At 39.7% G+C, this 18,281-nt stretch overlaps 2 protein-coding genes across 2 annotated transcripts in view; one reads left to right on the forward strand and one right to left on the reverse strand.

The window, feature by feature from the left end:
• Nucleotides 1–18,281, reverse strand: part of MED12L (mediator complex subunit 12L) — a 625,295-nt gene that overhangs the window by 28,731 nt on the left and 578,283 nt on the right. Inside the window, 6 exon segments of the mRNA XM_056807762.1 lie at nucleotides 6,138–6,370; nucleotides 11,467–11,623; nucleotides 12,733–13,098; nucleotides 16,341–16,502; nucleotides 17,547–17,682; nucleotides 17,901–18,010. Coding sequence (XP_056663740.1) covers nucleotides 6,138–6,370; nucleotides 11,467–11,623; nucleotides 12,733–13,098; nucleotides 16,341–16,502; nucleotides 17,547–17,682; nucleotides 17,901–18,010 — 1,164 coding nt within the window.
• The window catches only part of P2RY12 (purinergic receptor P2Y12), a 61,440-nt gene continuing 59,860 nt past the window's right edge, over nucleotides 16,702–18,281 (forward strand). Inside the window, exon 1 of the mRNA XM_007502032.3 lies at nucleotides 16,702–16,897. The gene's annotated coding sequence lies outside the window, so the exon portion shown is untranslated. The remainder of the gene's footprint in view (nucleotides 16,898–18,281) is intronic.

Consider the following 18,281-nt stretch of genomic DNA (forward strand, 5'->3'; position numbering starts at 1 on the left):
ATGTAAATCCAAATGACAAAACAATCCTATTCCCAAGGAATTTACATTCTAACACATAGAAGGGTCAGACATTAATAAAATCCTTCAGAGGAGATGGAGAAGGGGTGGTCACACTGGGAAAGGAACTAGGAGACAGCAGAATCACAAAAACCCAGGTAGAGAGCATCCAGGAACACAAAGTGGTTGACAGCATCACCACGTACTGAAGGGTAAAGAAGGATAAGAACCAAAAAGGAATCCACCACATCTGGCTATTAAATGGTCACCAGTGATCACACAGAGAATAATCCAGTGGTTTCAGACAACAGGTGGGACCCAAAGCCAGATGACAAGGATGTTAAGAGGCAGTAGCACAGATAGCTCTATTGGTCTCAGAAACTGAAACAAAAGACAGAGAGATAGGAATAATGTCAAGGATATGAGAAATGCTTGAATGAGGAGGAAGAAGAAACTCAAGATAGATCTTCTCAATTTGTTCCTCTATGATATAAGGTCTTCTGCTGAGGGGCCATGGGCAAAATATGATGTAAATAATTTTAAGGCCAATAAGTAACATAGCTGGGTGGTGGTGTAATCAGGAGTCTCTAGTTCAAACTCAGCCTCAGATATGTCCTAGCTATATGACCCTGGGCAAGTCACTTCACCTGTTCACCTCAGTTTCAACTGTAAAATAGGGAAAATAACATCATCTACTTCCCACCCTGGTTGTGAGGATCAAATGAGGTAATTGTAAAACGTTTGGCATGTAGTGAGTGTCATATGAATGAATAATTGGCGGTTAGATCCATTACCTGGGCAGTTAACCTTGATGTAAGTGTGTATAGGTTCAAAGAACTAAGGTTAAAAGCACTCTTATTCTTTTAAAAAATAGCCAAACAGGTGATTTTTTTCCCTCTTAAAGAAAAGAAGGCAAGAAAATTCCTGTTCCTGAAGGAGAGGAGACTTCTTGTTACCTGTAGAATTTCTTGGAGTGTTTAAAGCTTTTTTGCTGCAAGTTGATCTCTTCCTACCTTTCCATGCCTTTCACACATTACACCACTCCCCATGCTTCATGATTAAGCCATCCTGTTCTCCTCTCCACTCCTTGTACATGCTGATTCATCTCCCCCCTCCATGTATTTGAACTGGCTAGTTTCTATGCCTGGCAGGCTCTTCCTTTTCTCATCTGGCACTTTAGAATTCCTGGCTTCCTTCAACACTGGGCTCAGATGCTCCCCAGCTCCTAGTGCCCTCCCCTCTAAAGCCACTTTCCATCTACCTTGTTATCTTGTCTGTATCCTATTTTGGGGCATGTGTGGCCCAGATTCAATTCTCTCCCCACTCTAAGTCATCCTTCGTTCTGCCACTAAAGTGATTTTTCTAAAGCACAGGTCTGCACAAGCCACCCTCCTCAGACATATGTTGTGTTTGGCATTAACATAACCTAGTGCCCGCTCTACCTGTCCAGGATACTTATCCTCTTATACCTGACTCGCCAACATGAACTCTTCAGTTCAGTGACACTGACTTCCTGGCTGTTTAAACGAATAATAGAATCCCAATTCCTGGCTCCTGGCATTTTCTCTGGCTGTTGCTCATGCCTAGAAAGCTCCCCCTTTCTGCTCCAACTACTGACTTTCCTGGCTTCCTTTTAGTCCCAACTAAACTTTTACTTTTTATAGAAAGTCTTCCCCAATCTTTTAATTCTTGGGCCATCCCTCTGTTAATTATTTCCTATGTATCCCGTATAGAGCTTATGCTCTCTCTATTTGTCTGTATGTTGTCTCCTCTTTTAGACTGTAAGCTCCTTGAGGGCAGAGACTGCTTTTTGTCTCTTTTTGTAACCCTGGGTCCACCCTGCCTGGGACATAATAGGTGCATAAATGTTTACTGATGGATTGATTGATTGCTGTCTCCTCCATTAGAATGCAAGCTCCAGGAGGGCAGGAACCTTTTTTGCTTTTTCTTTGTGTTCCTACCCTGAAGCACATCCAAGTCCAGGTAGCTGGTATGTAAGGAATAGATGCTGGTGGATCACTTACATCAGAGATATTCAAAGGATTGAAGAGAGGATTCCTTTGATCTCCAAAGTAAAATTTATAAATGTGTGAGGGAGAAGAGGAAACCTCTATCTAATACAAAATGAACTGTTAATTGTATAAGCTATTCAAAAATTAACAAGTCCTCATTTTTAAAGGGATAACCTCTCAATGTCTCCAGGCAATTCTCTGCACATATAAGCTCTCAGATGACTTGTGGTGTTTCACCCATCATGGGAGTTTCCACTCCGAAAATCCATAATGCTGGACTGATCCTGGGTCTTCTTCAAACACATCAGCCATAGAAGCAGCAGCATGACTACATCCAAATAGGAATATTTTTGTTGGTTAAGAATGTTATTATAACATTCGGTGGGGCACGGAGTTGATTAAGATGACTATTTTAACAGAGGGAGTATTTGGTTGACTTATGATAGCATTAGGTGGTACTGGTTATTGTTATTGTTTTATTATTATTATTATTATAGCATTAGGTGAGTAAAATGGTTATTATAACATTGGAAGGGTTGGTTAAGATGGTTATTACATCTTTGAGGGGGAAAAGCTTGGTTAAGACAGTTTTCACAACATTGTGGGCAGTGGATAAGATGATTATTAGGATATCAAGGGGATTTGATAAGGATGGTTTTCCTAACGTTGGGTGGGGGTGTTGGTTAAGATGGTTTTTATAACATTGGAAGGGTTGGTGAAGATGGTTATTACACCCCTTAGGAGAATTGGGTTGGTTAAGACAATTGTAACATTGAGGGTGTTGGTTAAGGTGGGTTTTGATTTGATGGGAGATGTGATTAAATGGCTATCCTAACAATGAGGGGTGGTGTTGGTTAAGATGGTTACTAAACTAATAGGTGGTACTAGTCAAGATGGTTATTATAAGAATTTTTAGCAAGGATTGTTGTGGTTGTTCATTATTGAGGTGAGGGAAATGTGGAATATAAAATGCAGATGTTTAATTACAGAAAACAACCAGATGGTCTGGGAACATTTTCTTCAAGGCCCTTTGAAAGGCAATCTGTCCCCTTTTAAAGCACTCACACCTCTAATCCTGCCTGGTTTGGGCTCACTGCATAATTGAGAACTTCTTTGAGGACCTTTAGGCTCTACTTGCTACTTTATTCATGTAAACTTTCATTTATTCAGTGGTAGGTAAGGGTAACATGTTTCCCTTGGGAGTAAGTGAGCAGAATAAGGTCTTCACAAATTAGATTCTATAAAAATGTTTTTCACATTCTAAGTGGAGGGTCCATCAATTCCCCATTGACTTATAAACCAACATTTTAAAAAGCAACTCAAATGCCAGACAGCAGACTATACATTCATTATTTATAGAAGCCTGTAGTTAAAAGATTAATTCATTTTACAAGAATGCTTAGACACGAGGTCATAGACTTTTAGTCAAGCTAATCCAAGGGCAAAGCTCCTCTCTTCTTTCTTTTCCTTCTTTTTGTTTCTAGTAAAGATTTCTGATTTCATTGACAAGGGGAAGTTACACTGTGTAAATTCCCTTTAATCAATGAATGTTTGGATCTGTCTGTACCTTTATATTCATAGAGAGTACAACAGGGCAGAAAGGGGTTAAGGGACTTGCCCACGGTCACCATGTGCACATATTTGAAGGAGTATTTGAACCCAGACCCTCCCTATTCCAACATCAGCACTATTCACTGTCACTCTGCCTCTATGTTTTGGACAATACCTAAAATTACTGAAATAATCATCTTTGTAAAGTCTTTTGCTAAAGCTACAGAGGGGCTCAAACTCACAAACTGATCCCCTTCTGTCAGCTTGCTCTTTTATCTTTTATCTGATCTGTATCCTCCAAGGAGACTACAATCTCCTCGAGGGCAGGGCATGTTTGGCTTCTGTCATGGTATCCCCTAGCTTTGAGAAGAATGCCTTGCATGTAGCATGTGAACTTTGTATATGTTCAATAAACACGTGGATGTGAAAATCCCTGAAGTCTTACTTTTAGCAAATGTTCTCAATTCAAAAAGCAGGAACCAAGCCACTTGTCCTTTCATATACCCTGTGATTTCTTCTCAATTTGAAAAATCTACATGGACTTTGGGAGAAGATTCACTTAATTTGAACAGTTACCCATATGTATTTACAAATATTTATTTTTTAAAAAAACCTTACTTTCCATCTTACAGTCAATGCTGTTTATTGGTTCCAAGGCAGAAAGAGTGGTAAAGGCTAGAGTATAGCCACTCGATGATGGGTATTAAGTGACTTGTCCTGGGTTACACAGCTAGGAGGTGTCTGAGGCCAGATTTGAACCCAGAACCTCCCATCTCTAGGTCTGGCTGGCTCTCAATCCACTGAGCCACCACAGCTGCCCCCCTTTTTATAAATATTTAAAAGACTGACACCACTAAAGAGCAACAGCAAAATCCTGAACAAGTCACCTCCCCTCTAAGCAGCTTTCTAAGAATCTAAGTTATAAAGAAAGGGTTGACTTCCTACTTGGCAAGTGTTTAATTTTCCTGTTTCATAACAGTAATGATGATTGCTAGCATTTCTAGAGCCTGTGAAGGTTTGCAACTCATTTTACTTTTGTTATATCACTCATTTAACTCCAGGAAGAGCTAAAAATCTTTTGGCATTTTGATTGGCCCTTGATGAACTTCCTAATCTAATAGTCTGCTGTCTAATAGACAGGCATAATCTATACCTTGCTCTGATCTTGAAAATACAAGTAACTTATCAATATTTGGGAATGTTATTATTGAATGTGGCAACTTGAGACCTCCCGTCTGAGAAAGGAGGATCCTGCCCCACATTCTCCATTGTGTAAATGACAAGAGAACATCACCTACTCTTAAAGCAATCAAAACATATCCTGACAATAGTCATGAATGAGTTAATGATAAACACGGTAAGTGTGGGTGGATACACGTCCTTTAAAAAGAATCTGTTCTCTCTTATAGGCAAGTCTTTCTTGTTTTCCAGCTTTGCCTTTCTCTTAAAATGCCTTCTCCCCAAACCTGTAAGAATTTAGTCCCTTCCTCTCAAGGATTCTATTTGCCTTTTAATTTTTTTTTTCACTAGAATTTAGTAAGAAATCATCCCATGTTCACAGAAACAGAGGCAGAACCTGGCCTTAGACAGCAGATGCATAACTGAAAAGCTGATTGGATCACTAAGTTTAAGTCAGATGAAATTTCTAATGTAGGAAGAGATCATGTCCCAGAGACCGACGCTGATAAATTCTATTGCAAAAGACTGAATGCTGTAGGAACATGATGTGTTGTTGTCTGTTTTACTTGTATGAGGAGTTGGGATTTTTCCACATGAAAGTTTCTTGCAGCAATGCACAACTGTATATGTTGAGATTCCTTTTCTATTTATTTTCCAATCCGACAGACGGATTTCTTTACATACAGCAGAGACATGCCTCCTCTGGAGCGGGTCATTTTTTTTTTACTCTACTTTTGCTTCCTGTATTTTCTTTTAAAAGGGGGCAGACTGCCTTTATCCCAAACTCTGTAAATTCCACAAAACCAAGTTTAATTTCATTCATCCTATAGGCATGGAAGCGTAAGGCAAGGAAATTGATGGGATGTTTACTGTACTGAAACTTCTGCAGAAGTAGAGATTCCAGTTTAGCCCTGACCTCAAGGAGCTTATGGTTTAGTTAAGGAGAAGAAATAAGCCGCCTGAACCCACTTGATTACACTTCCAAAGCAGCATCAGCTACAAATGTAAAAAGAGTGTTGTGGTGACAATTCACAGAGACTAAGAGGAAAAAGAGCAAGGAAGGGGTCTGGGTTAATCATGGAAGGCAGAGGAAGAAGGATCATGCCCCACGTTCTGCATCGCATAAATGTCAAGAGAAGAGCAATCTAAATCTATCTGTAAATGCTACTAAATCTAATAGTCAGGACTTTTCTCTCCATACAGAGTGGTGGGAGGAATGTATCCATGTACTGGGATTTATGCATTATGTACAAAGAAAGACACAGATGCATAAGCTCGTGCATGGAGAAACCCAAGTGCAAAACACGTTGTATACACACGTGCAAACACACACCACACCACTAGCTGCCGGGAGGCCTGAAACGAGCAACCCTCTCTGGGTGCTGGATTCGGACAAACCTGTTGGAAAGGTCTCGTTTGGGCTTGTTGTCTGAGGAGCCGCTGCTGTTGCTGCTGCTGCTGCTGTTGCTGCTGCTGCATGAGCTTCATCTGTATCAGCTGCTGCTGGGATGTGATGGCATGGATGGAGGGAGGCTGCATCATGGTACCCGAACGCCTCTGCAACATGTTGGAGAGGGCTTGCTTTGTGTTGGTGGGGACAAATGAGCCCGTGGGATCCAGCCGAGAGCCGCCTAGAAGAAGGAACACACAGGGAGCTTTCTCAAGATCCTGGATATGAGCAGAGAACCCCAAACCTCAAGAACTAGATTGAATTGATTCTGTGAAGTTTAGAGTCAGGAAGGAGTTTGGAAACCAAACAACCACAGTAACATTTAAAGAAATTTCAACATTATGGGTTTGATTTTAAACCAAGCCACTTAATATTTCCATGCCTGTTTCCTTTTCTGTTAAATGAAGGTTTTGAACTAGTTGGCCTCTAAGGTTCCTTCCAGTTCTAAATCTATGATCTTTGACCTCCCATCTTAAAGTTCTGAAGGGTTATAATTCCATGACAATATAATTCTAAATAAAGGAGAGTCTATTTTGCAGAAATGAGAGCTTAGTGGTGGATTGGCAGGGGAAATAAAGACAACTGAAAAGCTTAAGTAAGAGTAGCTATACAGTGCCAGTCTTGGAGTCAAGAGGACCTGGGTTCAAATCTGGTCTTTTCACTTCCCAGCTCTGTGACCCTGGGTAAGTTACTTAATCCCAGTTGCCAATCCTTGCTGCTCTTCTATTTTAGGAATAATACTAAGACAGAATCCAAGGGTTTTACACAGAAAAAGAGAAAAGAATTATTAGGAACTCAGTTTAGCCTATTTGGCTTTAAGACTCAGGATTTTCTGAGAATTCAAATTCCATACTTCATTATAATTATAATTCTAACTTTTAAAAGATTAAAAATGAAAGGCAGTGTGAATAGTGGATAGAAAGAGGGACACTTGATCAGGAAGAGATTCTAGTTGGGCTCATGAAATATATTGGCTGCAAAACTGAAAATAAGTCCCATAACCTCTCAATGTCTGGGGGCAAATCTGTCACTCTTTCTATACACATCACAAGCCAAGAAGAGGATGAATGGATGACTGCTTGGATAAGAGGATGACCCTGACTCTTCCATTTCCTGTTGGTGTGCTCATTCTCAGCTTGATCCCTTCTTTCCCTTTAGCTCAGGTCAGAATGTATGTTGTTGTTGTTAAGGAAGCACTTCTGTAGTTTGTGCATTCTAGAGATCAGAGATCTCCCTCCTCTAATTCCAAAATATGCCTATACACATTTACTTAGAAGTATAATCTGACCCTCCTGAAATTACAACTGGGTTCACGTGTTTTCCTCACTCCTGAAAATTGAAAACAGTCACGAAAGTTTCAATTCTACTTTAGGTTGTATGAAAACAAGTCAAGGGGATGGGGATTGTGCAGTGATTTCAAACATGGAGGCAACTCTTGTTAAAGAGGGCTTTTTTTTTTTTTGCAGCTTATAGTCTTAGAGAATTGCCTTGAACCCTGAGAGATTAAATAGAATCACAGAGTCAGGATATGTCAGGAGTGCAATTTGAACTCAAGTCTTCCAGGGTCCAAAGCCTGGCCTCTGTTCACTATGCCGTAATACCTGGAGAAGATGATGCTCCAAACAGTTCAGCAGTAATGTACCCTAGTCAGAACACATTTTAGTCCTGTGTTCAATTCCAGGCACCATATTTGAGGAAGGACACTGACAGGCTATTATCATGTCCAGAGAAAGAAGGGCAGACTGCAGAATGGACTACAGAGGATGCTAGACAAGAATGGAACGATATTTTAGCTCAGATTTGGGCCTGGGGGGGGGGGAGGAAGGAAGGGTGGGAGAGAGAACCCATCAACCAATCAAAAGCCATTTATCAAGCACCTGCTCTGCGCCAGGTATTGCGCTAGGGCCCTGGGCATACAGAAATGAGGCAAAAAACAGTCCGTGTGCCCTCAAGGAGCACAATGAAAAAAGTCACAAACAATTTGTAGTCCATAGCCATCTGGTCTCATAGGGGAGAACTAGAAATCCTAGAGGAAACTGCAGAGAAGCAGATTTTGGCTAAATGTAAGGGGAAAAAAAGCTTTAAACCATACAGAATAGAATGATTTGCCTCTAAAGACCTCAGGAGAATTTTCCTCATGGAAGCTTGGTTTTCTGCAGAGTTTGTGATGGTCACTTTATTACAATAAAGATTTCTTTGAGGGGATCTTTTCTCAAGTATGAGTTATTCTGGCTGCTAAGGTGCCAGATTTGGAGGCTCTGAAGCCCAGGGACAGTCACTTAATAGCCCCGTTTCTCAGTTTCTTTTTCTGTCAAATTAAAGTATTGAGCTGGTTGGCCTCTTAAGTTCCCTCCAGGTCAAAGTCTCTGATCCCATGCCCCCAGAGGTCCCTTGTATCTTAAGATCCTGAGCATTTTGATTCCATGACAATGTCATTCTAAATAAACAATTAAACAATCCTGGGGCTTTATGGCAACTTTTAACTTGCCATTAATGATCTAGTGAGCCTAGCAAAGAGTCAGTGTCTAATGATCTATATTAGCAACACCTTATAATTAGTGATTAATAATTTATGAATCCATGCTATACACAATTACAGAATTATTTTATACCAAAAAAAAAGAGGACGTATATTACTGATCTAACATCTACTGTACATCTGAGGTTGACTTATGCAACTCAACTTCTGATAGTGAGTCAGAGAAATGGATTAATCACGGAACATTTCAATGATTCTGACAAAAAAGTTCTGGCACGTTCCAAAACCAGAAGTGGACAATATGTCAAAAGGAGAACTCAGCACTTCTGAGCTCCTATTTTTACAGCAAACCTCTCACAACCCTGAAAAAGAATGTCTGAACTTAATATAATCACAATTGCTTCATATCACATGGCAAGCTGTTGCCTCACAAAACATCTTCCACATTCCAAATGCTATCCATTTTACAAAGTAGATTTTTTTTTTACAAACATATGCATATATCTTTTTATTAGGGCATATTTCATGTTTTTAAAGAAATTAGTCATTATCTGACATTGGATAAGAACCAGAAGATTTTATGTGACTTGGAGATTAGGAATCTGTATAAAAATCAATGGGAAAAACTCGTATTTTTTCATGAATAAATTCCAGCAATCTGAAGTACTTTCCAAAAATAGAGAAAATTAAAAAAAATAATTTATATGAAAAATGAACTAAAAAAGGGGTACCCTTTTAGGCTGGTTAATAAAGCAAACATCTTAATTTTGTGGGTTTGTGGGTTTTTTTGCAACTCAGTTATTTTTTTGGATTTTTTTTGGGGGGGGTAGATGGTGAATGAAGAAAAAGAACAGAAAACAAACTTTAAATTGCATTGCCCCAAGGAGAACAACAGTCTTACCCATAAAGACTATTTTAGATATGTTTAAATAGGTGTTAGTTGCTATTCTTTGATCAGAAATACTTTTGAGGGACAGCTAGGTAGCACAGTGGATAAAGTGCTACACCTGAAATTGGGAGGACCTGGATTCAAATCTGGCCTCAGGCACTTTCCAGCTATGTGACCCTAGGCAAGTCACTTCATCTCTTTTGCCTAGCCCTCACTCTTCTTTCTTTGAGTTGTTTTTTACACAGACAGTAAGGGTTTAAAGAAAAAATAAAGAAATATTTTAAAAATAAAATTCAGTTGGATTAAACAATAAATATAAACAAATCAGTGAAATGATCAATTATGAAAGTAGCAGTAATGAATGTTTAGGTCCAAAAATCTATTAAGAATCTGAACTATATGTTCAATGACTTTTATAGACAAAAACTGAAAATGCACCTTTACTTTATTTTAAACACTTACCTTCTTTTAAAAAAATAATTATTTATTCCTCCTTTACAGTAAAAACAATTTTTAACATTCATTTCTTAAAAGGTTTTAGTTCCACATTCTCTCCCTCCCAGAGATAGCAAACAATCTGAAATAGCTATTACATGTGTAATCATGTAAAGTATTTTTCCATATTAGCGAAAAAACCCTTACCTTCTGCCTTAGAATTGACAGTATCAGTTCTAAGGCAGTAGAGTAGTAAGGGCTAGGAAATGTGACTTGCCCAGGGTCATACAACTAGGAAGTGCCTGAGGCCAGATTTGAACCCAGGATCTCCCATGTCCAGGCCCAACTCTCTAACCACCCAGGCACCTACCTGGCCGAGCACTTGTGCTTTAAAGAATGTAAAAGGTGTCAGACACAGAGTGTTATGACATATTATTATTCAATCTTCTCAAGTTATTTAAAAATTGATCAACATAAAATCTAGTAAGTTTAAGTAAAAGAACTGGCTTTCATTCATTTGTGGAATGAATGAATGAATGAATGAATGAAATGAATGAAAATAATAATGAAATAAATGAATGAAAAAACCAAATAATTATTTAACACTTAGTTGTAGAAAATACTGTACTGATGAAGATAGATAATAAAAACACAAGCCCTGCCTGAAGGCTTCTTTTTGTGCTTTGTCCTAAAATTATTATGAGTAGACTACACAACCTGATGAGCTTTCTCTTCCTTCCTGCCTTCCTCTTTTTCTTTCCTCTCTTTCTCTTTGTCCCTTCCTTCCTCCCTCCCTCCTTTCCTTTCTTCCTGCTCCTTACCTTCCATATTAGAATCAAAACTGTATTGGTTCCAAGGCAGAAGAGCAGTAAGGGGGTTAAGTGACTTGCCCAGAGTCACACAGATAGGTAGGGTCTGAGGTCACATTTGAACCCAGGACTTCTCATCTCTAGGCCTGGCTCTCTATCTACTGAGCTGCCTCACTGCTTTCACCCCTTTCATTTATAATCAAATCTCACTGTATAAATGAACAGCATTCTTTCAAGACCAAAGTTAACATATGTACACAGATATGACTCTTATTTTAAACAAAATGAAGAGGGATACTGGGAGAAATTCTGCTATCCTAAGCAACAGATATCAAATTTTATAAATAAATTTTATTATATTTTTATTTATTTATATTATTTACTATATAATTATAATATTTATAATATTATAAGCAAATTTTATAAATAAAATAAAATTTTATTTAAAAAGGAAAAAAATCCTCTGCCCAAGAAGGGACCCTCCCAATCTTTTACAGCCACGTTGTTCTGAAATCCAAACCCTTGAGTCATTTTCCTGAATTTCACTGATTTATAAAGTCTATGAATTTCTATTTAAATAGTAAAACAAAAACAAAGCAAAACCAAACCGCCTTCTAGGAGATAAGGGAAAATAGCCCACTGATGAGCACTGTGGCCTTACGTACCTGGAGCAAGTGACTGATTCTGCAGGAAGAAGCCAGGCTGTTGCGGTTGTCCCATAATGTTATAGCCCCACAATGCTGACTGAGGGTGGTGCATCATTTGGGAGGAAATTGGTGAGTAATTGGGAGGCACTCGGTAGATGTTGTTCTGTGGGTACTCCTTCAACGTACATGGTAAGAAGAAAGGTTATTACAATCCACATAGTACATGAACAATGCAGTCTTCCTGCACTTATTTGGGACGCATCCTCTTGTAGGCTACAGTTATTTTTAAGATGGAAAAGGAAGGAGAATGCCAGTTAGCACCCGCTCCCTACAAATCGGTCTTGGGGAAAGATTTTGAACACATGGTGTTGGGTCTTCCTTTCTGATACTGAATGACTGGTAAGGAAGAGAAGCCAGGCTAAAACAGTGTATTCAATGACTAACACCAGCACTGAGGTTAATTCCAAAAAGAGAACTAAAATTCATCTCAAGTTTTCTGGGCCTTCCTTGAACCATCTCTGATGTGGAATGTTGTGGAAAAGATGAGTGCAAGAAAGAATTCAAAGTGAAACTACAAGCAGAGCAGAGGGCAAAAAGAAAGTTTTGGATTCCTCTTCTTCCAAGAATGGCAACAGAGAATCCTCATGAGTATTTTTTTTCTCCAAGAGGGAGCAGTTTGATAACTCAGACAAATATTTGTATAAGAAAAAATATTTAGGTCTTGAGATCAACTTTGATTGGGCCAAGATGCAGCCTTATCAGAGGACCCCAGTTCAAATCCTATCTCTTCCTCTTACTACCTGGGTGATGTTGGCCCAGGCAATTTAGCTCTCGAGGACTCCATTTCCTCTGTGGCAACACCGTGCTTGTTATCAAAGGTTCAGTTAGGGTCACTGCTTTATAACTGGAAGGGGCCTTGTAGGCTGTCTACTCTAATCTCCTTTCATTTTGGAGAACAGGAATTGAAGCCCACAGACAGTAGGTGATTTGCTTGTACCCACCAAGGTAGTAACTGGCAAGACCAGGCTAGAATTCAGATTTCCTAATTCTAAATCTGGCAGTATATGTCACAATGGACCAAATAGCCAACTAACGGGGTCCTTCTTTTAGTTAAAATTGTTTAAATTATACAGGAACTCTTGGATAATGCTAATGTCAGGGGACCAACCCATTGGCTATTAACAGACCAGCCATGCTCTAATAAGCTCCTACATTTCAGGGCACCAGAGTCAGCAATCTGTGTCCTAACTCCTGGGAGGCTGGAGCATGTTCTTTCATACTCACATCAACTCTTGAATTTGATTTAGTCTTTCGCTTCCTCCCTTTTGTTTTTTTTTCCTCATCTGCTGCTGCTGTTTTCCCCTGATCAGACAGCTCAGCTGATTTTCTTTCTGGTTCCTGAGAGACTGGTGTGGTTGGCTCTTCCTCTTCCTCCTCAGGGGGCAGAGGCAGAGGCTCGAGGTAGTAGCTTCTGGGTTTGGGGGTAGGATGGGTGTGGTAGAGGAGAAGATGGTGTTGTTCCTCATACTTGATCACCTTTCGGTCCACTCGAACAGTCCCAAACCAGGCCCAAGAGAGGGGAGCTGGATTTTTGTGACCTTCAAATAGGTCCCATGGGGATACTTTCTGTTTTGTGGACACCTGGAGACCCTATTTGCAAAAGAATGGACTATGAAAACAAGAATTAAAACATATCATGGCCAAAGCATCAAATAAAATAAAAACCATGTAAATACCATAATATTAATTGATTTAAAATATACACTGAATTAAGTTAATTAAATTAAGTTAAATACTTTAAGTTAAATACAATCAATTAACAAAATTTAAAAATGATTAAACCCTTATCTTTCATATTAGAATCAACACAATGTAGGAGTTCCAAGGCAGAACTGCAGTAAGGGCTTAAGTGGCTTGCCCAAGGTCACACAGCTAGGAAGTGTCTAAGACCAGATTTGAACTGAGGACCTCCTGTTTGTAGGCCTGGCTTTATATCCACCAAGCTGCCTACTAGTCACTCCCAAGAAACAATTTTTTTAAGGCAAAAACCAAGGGCATATTCTAAACACATTCTGAATTTGTGCATATATTTAAATTATATCAATATGATGTCACACAACGTTCCATCTCTGTGACTTGTCCGGGCTATCACTCAACCTAGAATACCCTCTCTCTTTAGCTCCACTTTACTCAGGAGCCAGGCCTTAAACTATCTTTCCAGTCTTACAAGACTCTCCAGTCTCATTGGACCCTTCCTAAGCCCCAAGATCCAGCCAAACCGGTCTTCTCCTTCCAGCCTCACAGGATTTTCCAGTCTCTTTGGACGCTTCCCTGGTGCTAAGATCCAGTCAAACCAACCTTCTCTTTGACCCTCATTCAGAACTCAATTTTCCAGTTCTGTACTTTTGCACTAGCCTTCTCCTGTGCCTGGAGTGTCCTCACTTTCCTCCTTTCTCCATTTCACTAAGTCCTGATCTTCCTTGAAAATTCAGCTCATGCACCATTCTCAGCATGAATACTTTGCTGATTCCAGCCGCTGGTGTCCTCCCTCTCAAACTCAAATTTAACTATTCATTTTCTCTCTCTCCTCTCTCTCCTCTCTCTCCTCTCTCTCCTCTCTCTCTCTCTCTCTCTCTCTCTCTTTCTCTCTCTCTCTCTCTCTCTCTCTCTCTCTCCCTCCCTCCCTCCCTCCCTCCCTCCTTCTTCCTTCTCTCTATCTCCATCTGTCTGTCTCTCTCTTCCACCCTCTATCTCTCTCTTCAATAAAAATGTTTCTCTGTCCAGGTAGTAACAAAAGGAAGCTATTAAACAACACGCAGGCATCCCCTTAATAGTTATTTCTGTCAGATACCTGAGTATCAGAAGAGCCAAATTTCCTTTCATTTTCATTGAGGTTTTTTATTAACTTTGTTTCAACTCCTTTTCACAGCTCAAATGCATTTGGGCCACTCCTATAGAAAAGGTTCTGTTAAGTCTGGAGAGGAAAAAAAAAAAAGGTCTTTCCTCATATAAAATGAGTTTGGACTGTCTCAGTGTTTTCCTTTGTCAAGAAGTCTGCAAAAGAATTTTAGTCCTAAATGACACCAAAAATAATATTTCTCATCTGGTAGTTTCAGCTGTATCTGACTCTTTGTGACTCTATTTGAGGTTTCTTGGCTAGAATAGTTTACCATTTTCTTTTCCAGCTCATTTTATAAATGAGGAAACTGAGGTAAACAGGGTGAAGTGACTTGTCCACAGTCATCGAGCTAGTAAGTGTATGAGGCTGGATCAGGTCTTCCTTTCCCTAGCCCTAGCACTAACTACTGGTACCATATAACTTTCAAAAAAGAATATACTTAGCATTTATTTATCTAATCAAAACCCTTACCTTCTGTCTTAGAATCAATACAATGTATTGGTTCCAAGGCAGAAGGGTAGTAAGGGCTAGGCAATGGGGGTCAAGTGACTTGCCCAGGATCACACAGCTAGCAAGTGTCTGAGGCCAGATTTGAATCCAGGACCTCCCATCTCTAGGTCTAGCTCTCAGGCTACTCGGTGACCTAGCTGCACCCAAACTTATCATTTTGAATCACAGATTGGAAGTAGGAGACAGAATCAAATCCGATCAACTTCATTTTGCTGTGGAGGAAGCTGAGGTCTAGAAAGCCAAATTGCCTGGCCTAATATGACCTGGCTAGTAAGGGGAAGGGTCAGGAAGATTCAAACTTGAGTCCTGGGATGACAAATCTGCCTTTCAATGTTTCAGAATATTCACCTCGGAGCTCTAAACACAGCAGGCTTTCAAACGTTTGCTCATTTGATGACAATGAACAATTCTGGGTGCTTTCAAGCAAAGTTTGATGACAAACCTTTACTGTTATCTTCTATAGTACTAGAGTAGTTTATTAATTTCATGCGTTCATTTCTAGACTTCTCTATGAATCTGACTGATTTAGATGTGATACTTGGCTCTATTTTCATCGATTATAGTAATTAATGGCATTATTTGACACCGTTAGAGCTTTTCAGACATAATTTCATTTTATCCTCACAAAAGGCAGAACAGAATATTAGACAGCTAGTCTTTCAGCTAGGAAGACCTGGGTTCTAATCCTGTCTTTGACACCTACTGGGCAAGTCACTTAAAACTCCCAGTATTCTAGGCAACTTTTGAAGATAGTATTTCTTCCCCTGGGCTTTCCTTAGCCTAATGAATTCACAGGCCTAAATCCTTATTCAAAACCCTATGAGATAACAAGGAAGGTAGATTACATGTCATTTCCATTTTGCTGGGAGGAAAAAGTGAGATTCAGGTAAATGACTTACCTGTGAGAATTCAGAGATTGGCAAATGTCAGAGAGACAATACTCAGAGCCAGATCTTTTGTCTCAAAACCTTTGAGGCTTTCCCTCCTTTATCTTCAACCTCACCATTTAGAAATGTGGTTCAACAAAATAATACCACACGGTCCAAATGTATGATATTGAGCTACTTCCCCATAACAATGAGCAATTTAAAGATGCACAGCTCAGTGGCTCAGTGGATGGAAAGCCAGGACCAGAGATGGGAGGTCCTGGGTTTAAATCTAGCCTCAGACACTTCCCAGCTGTGTGACCCTGGGCAAGTCACTTAACCCCAACTGCTTAGTCCTTACCACTCTTCTGCCTTGGAACGGATACTTACAATCAATTCTAAGGAGGAAGGTAATGATTTAAAAAACAAATAAATAGAACCGTGTCCCAAAACCGCAAAATCAGGTTCATCTTGCATTGTCTAGACATCAAAGGCCTCATTGATTACTCGGACACCCTTGTATGGCATTATCCCAAAGTGGGTGCCTTCCATGAGCCCACGGCAAAGTTGGGAAAGAAAGATGCGTATGGATGTTTAAAGAAAACATTTACTCTTGCCTGTTTCTTATCTATGGAGTCAAATCCTGCGATTTTGTTGCCCTTCGTATCAATTAAGGATCCCATTGGCTCGCAGGTGATGACATCACAGGTCTGCTTGGGCAAAGGCAGCAGCTGGCGAACTTTGTCGATACTCTCTGACCGTTTGTCCCCCAGCTCTTTCTGGAGGAAAAGAGAAGTGGGAAGCAAAGTTACAGGGATGGCAGAAAACAAATGAGGAAGCCCTGTTAGGCAACATTTCCCTTTCCTGAGTCTGGATGTTCTTAAGAACATTTATTCTATAATGCATTACTAAATAATTGAGAGAGAGAGAGAGAGAGTGTGTGTGTGTGCGTTGGGGAGGTGCTCTTATGACTTGATTTTTTTTCCGTTTCTTCAATTTAAAGCAAAAAATAGCACCTAAGTAAAACTAAGGCCCTCTTGTCCAATAAAAGACACAGCCCAAACATGACAAGTCATACAGGGTGGCGTAAGAAATCAGAACATAGGCACCAATCCACCGAAAAGCTCTCTCCTAGACAAGAGCAGACCACAAGTCACTCGCGGTCATTTTGTTGGTAAGGCAGCTGACGATTTTGACTTTTTCTGGTGGGGGTGGGGTGGGATGGTGTTCTTTGGATATGGTTTTTACTGAAAGTGATAAATGATGTGGTTAATGAAAGAAAACAGATGTTCGATGGTTCCAGCAAAATGATAATTTCTTATCGGAGGCAATTGTGGCACTATGAGCAAAATCTGTCTCAACCGAAATTTGACATTTGACCTGTTTGCTTTGGGTAGTTCTTCCTTCTGAAAAGATATATATATATATATATTTAGAATATCTGAGAATACATATATATATAATATCTATCTATCTGTATGTCTGTCTGTCTATCTATCTGTCTGTCTATCTACTAATCGATCTATCGATCTTATCTGTCTGTCTGTCTGTCTATCTACTAATCGATCTATCGATCTTATCTGTCTGTCTGTCTATCTACTAATCGATCTATCGATCTTATCTGTCTGTCTGTCTGTCTGTCTGTCTGTCTGTCTGTCTGTCTGTCTGTCTATGGAGAAGACAAAATGGAAATAATGTCAGATACTTTTTGAATGTTTTATACCTGAGGAATAGACAGAAAAGACAGTTCTGAATTCAATACCTGCATAATTTTAATACATTTTCTTAAGTTAATAGGACAGATTTGGGAATCACACACATACGTTCAACTTCTTCACCAGATTCATGTACGCTCTCTTGTTTTCTTCGGCTCCACCCTGGGAGGAGCTGGACAGGTCCGAGGCTAGGGTTCCATTGATCAGTACACCCAGCATGTCAAGAACCGTGGTGAATAATTCACTAGGAGCGGGGTAAAGATTTTTTAAAAGATAGTAAGTTTCATTTCAGAAGAGTAACAAAGACACTCATAAACTAATCAAGGCATTCTCAGGTGTTCTTGCAATGCATAGGTGTTTTAATGTATCCAGGAAAATAGCTTGTTGCAGAATCAAAAGAATACACCACACATGCAGAAGAGCAGTTTGAAATGATAAAAAACAAAACAAAACAAAACATACTTGTTAGTCTGCATGTCAACAGTTCCTGAAGTAATTATCTGAAGGAGCAGAAGAGCCCAGTCTGTAGTCCACTGGGTACTTCTCTGCACAGTGTCAAACATTCCTCCTACCTAGCATGTAATAAAATACAGCAGAAGTTTACATTATAGAAAACCAAAAGAGAGCATCACCACTGTCACTCTCAGCAACTCAAGGGGTGGAGGATTAGGCAGGGGACGGTCCTCTGTAGGCTGTGCTAGCCTTTTATCTCCCCGGCTTCCCTTTCCCCACTTGTTGGTTCTTCTACCATAAGGGACAAGCAGTGAACTGTCAATGATTCAAATTTCTTCATGTTTGGAAAATCTGAGCTGGGTTATAGTAGAAGAGAAAAGGAGGAGGTGA

This window comes from Monodelphis domestica, chromosome 8 (genome assembly GCF_027887165.1).
Source record: "Monodelphis domestica isolate mMonDom1 chromosome 8, mMonDom1.pri, whole genome shotgun sequence".
Taxonomy (NCBI): Eukaryota; Metazoa; Chordata; class Mammalia; order Didelphimorphia; family Didelphidae; genus Monodelphis; species Monodelphis domestica.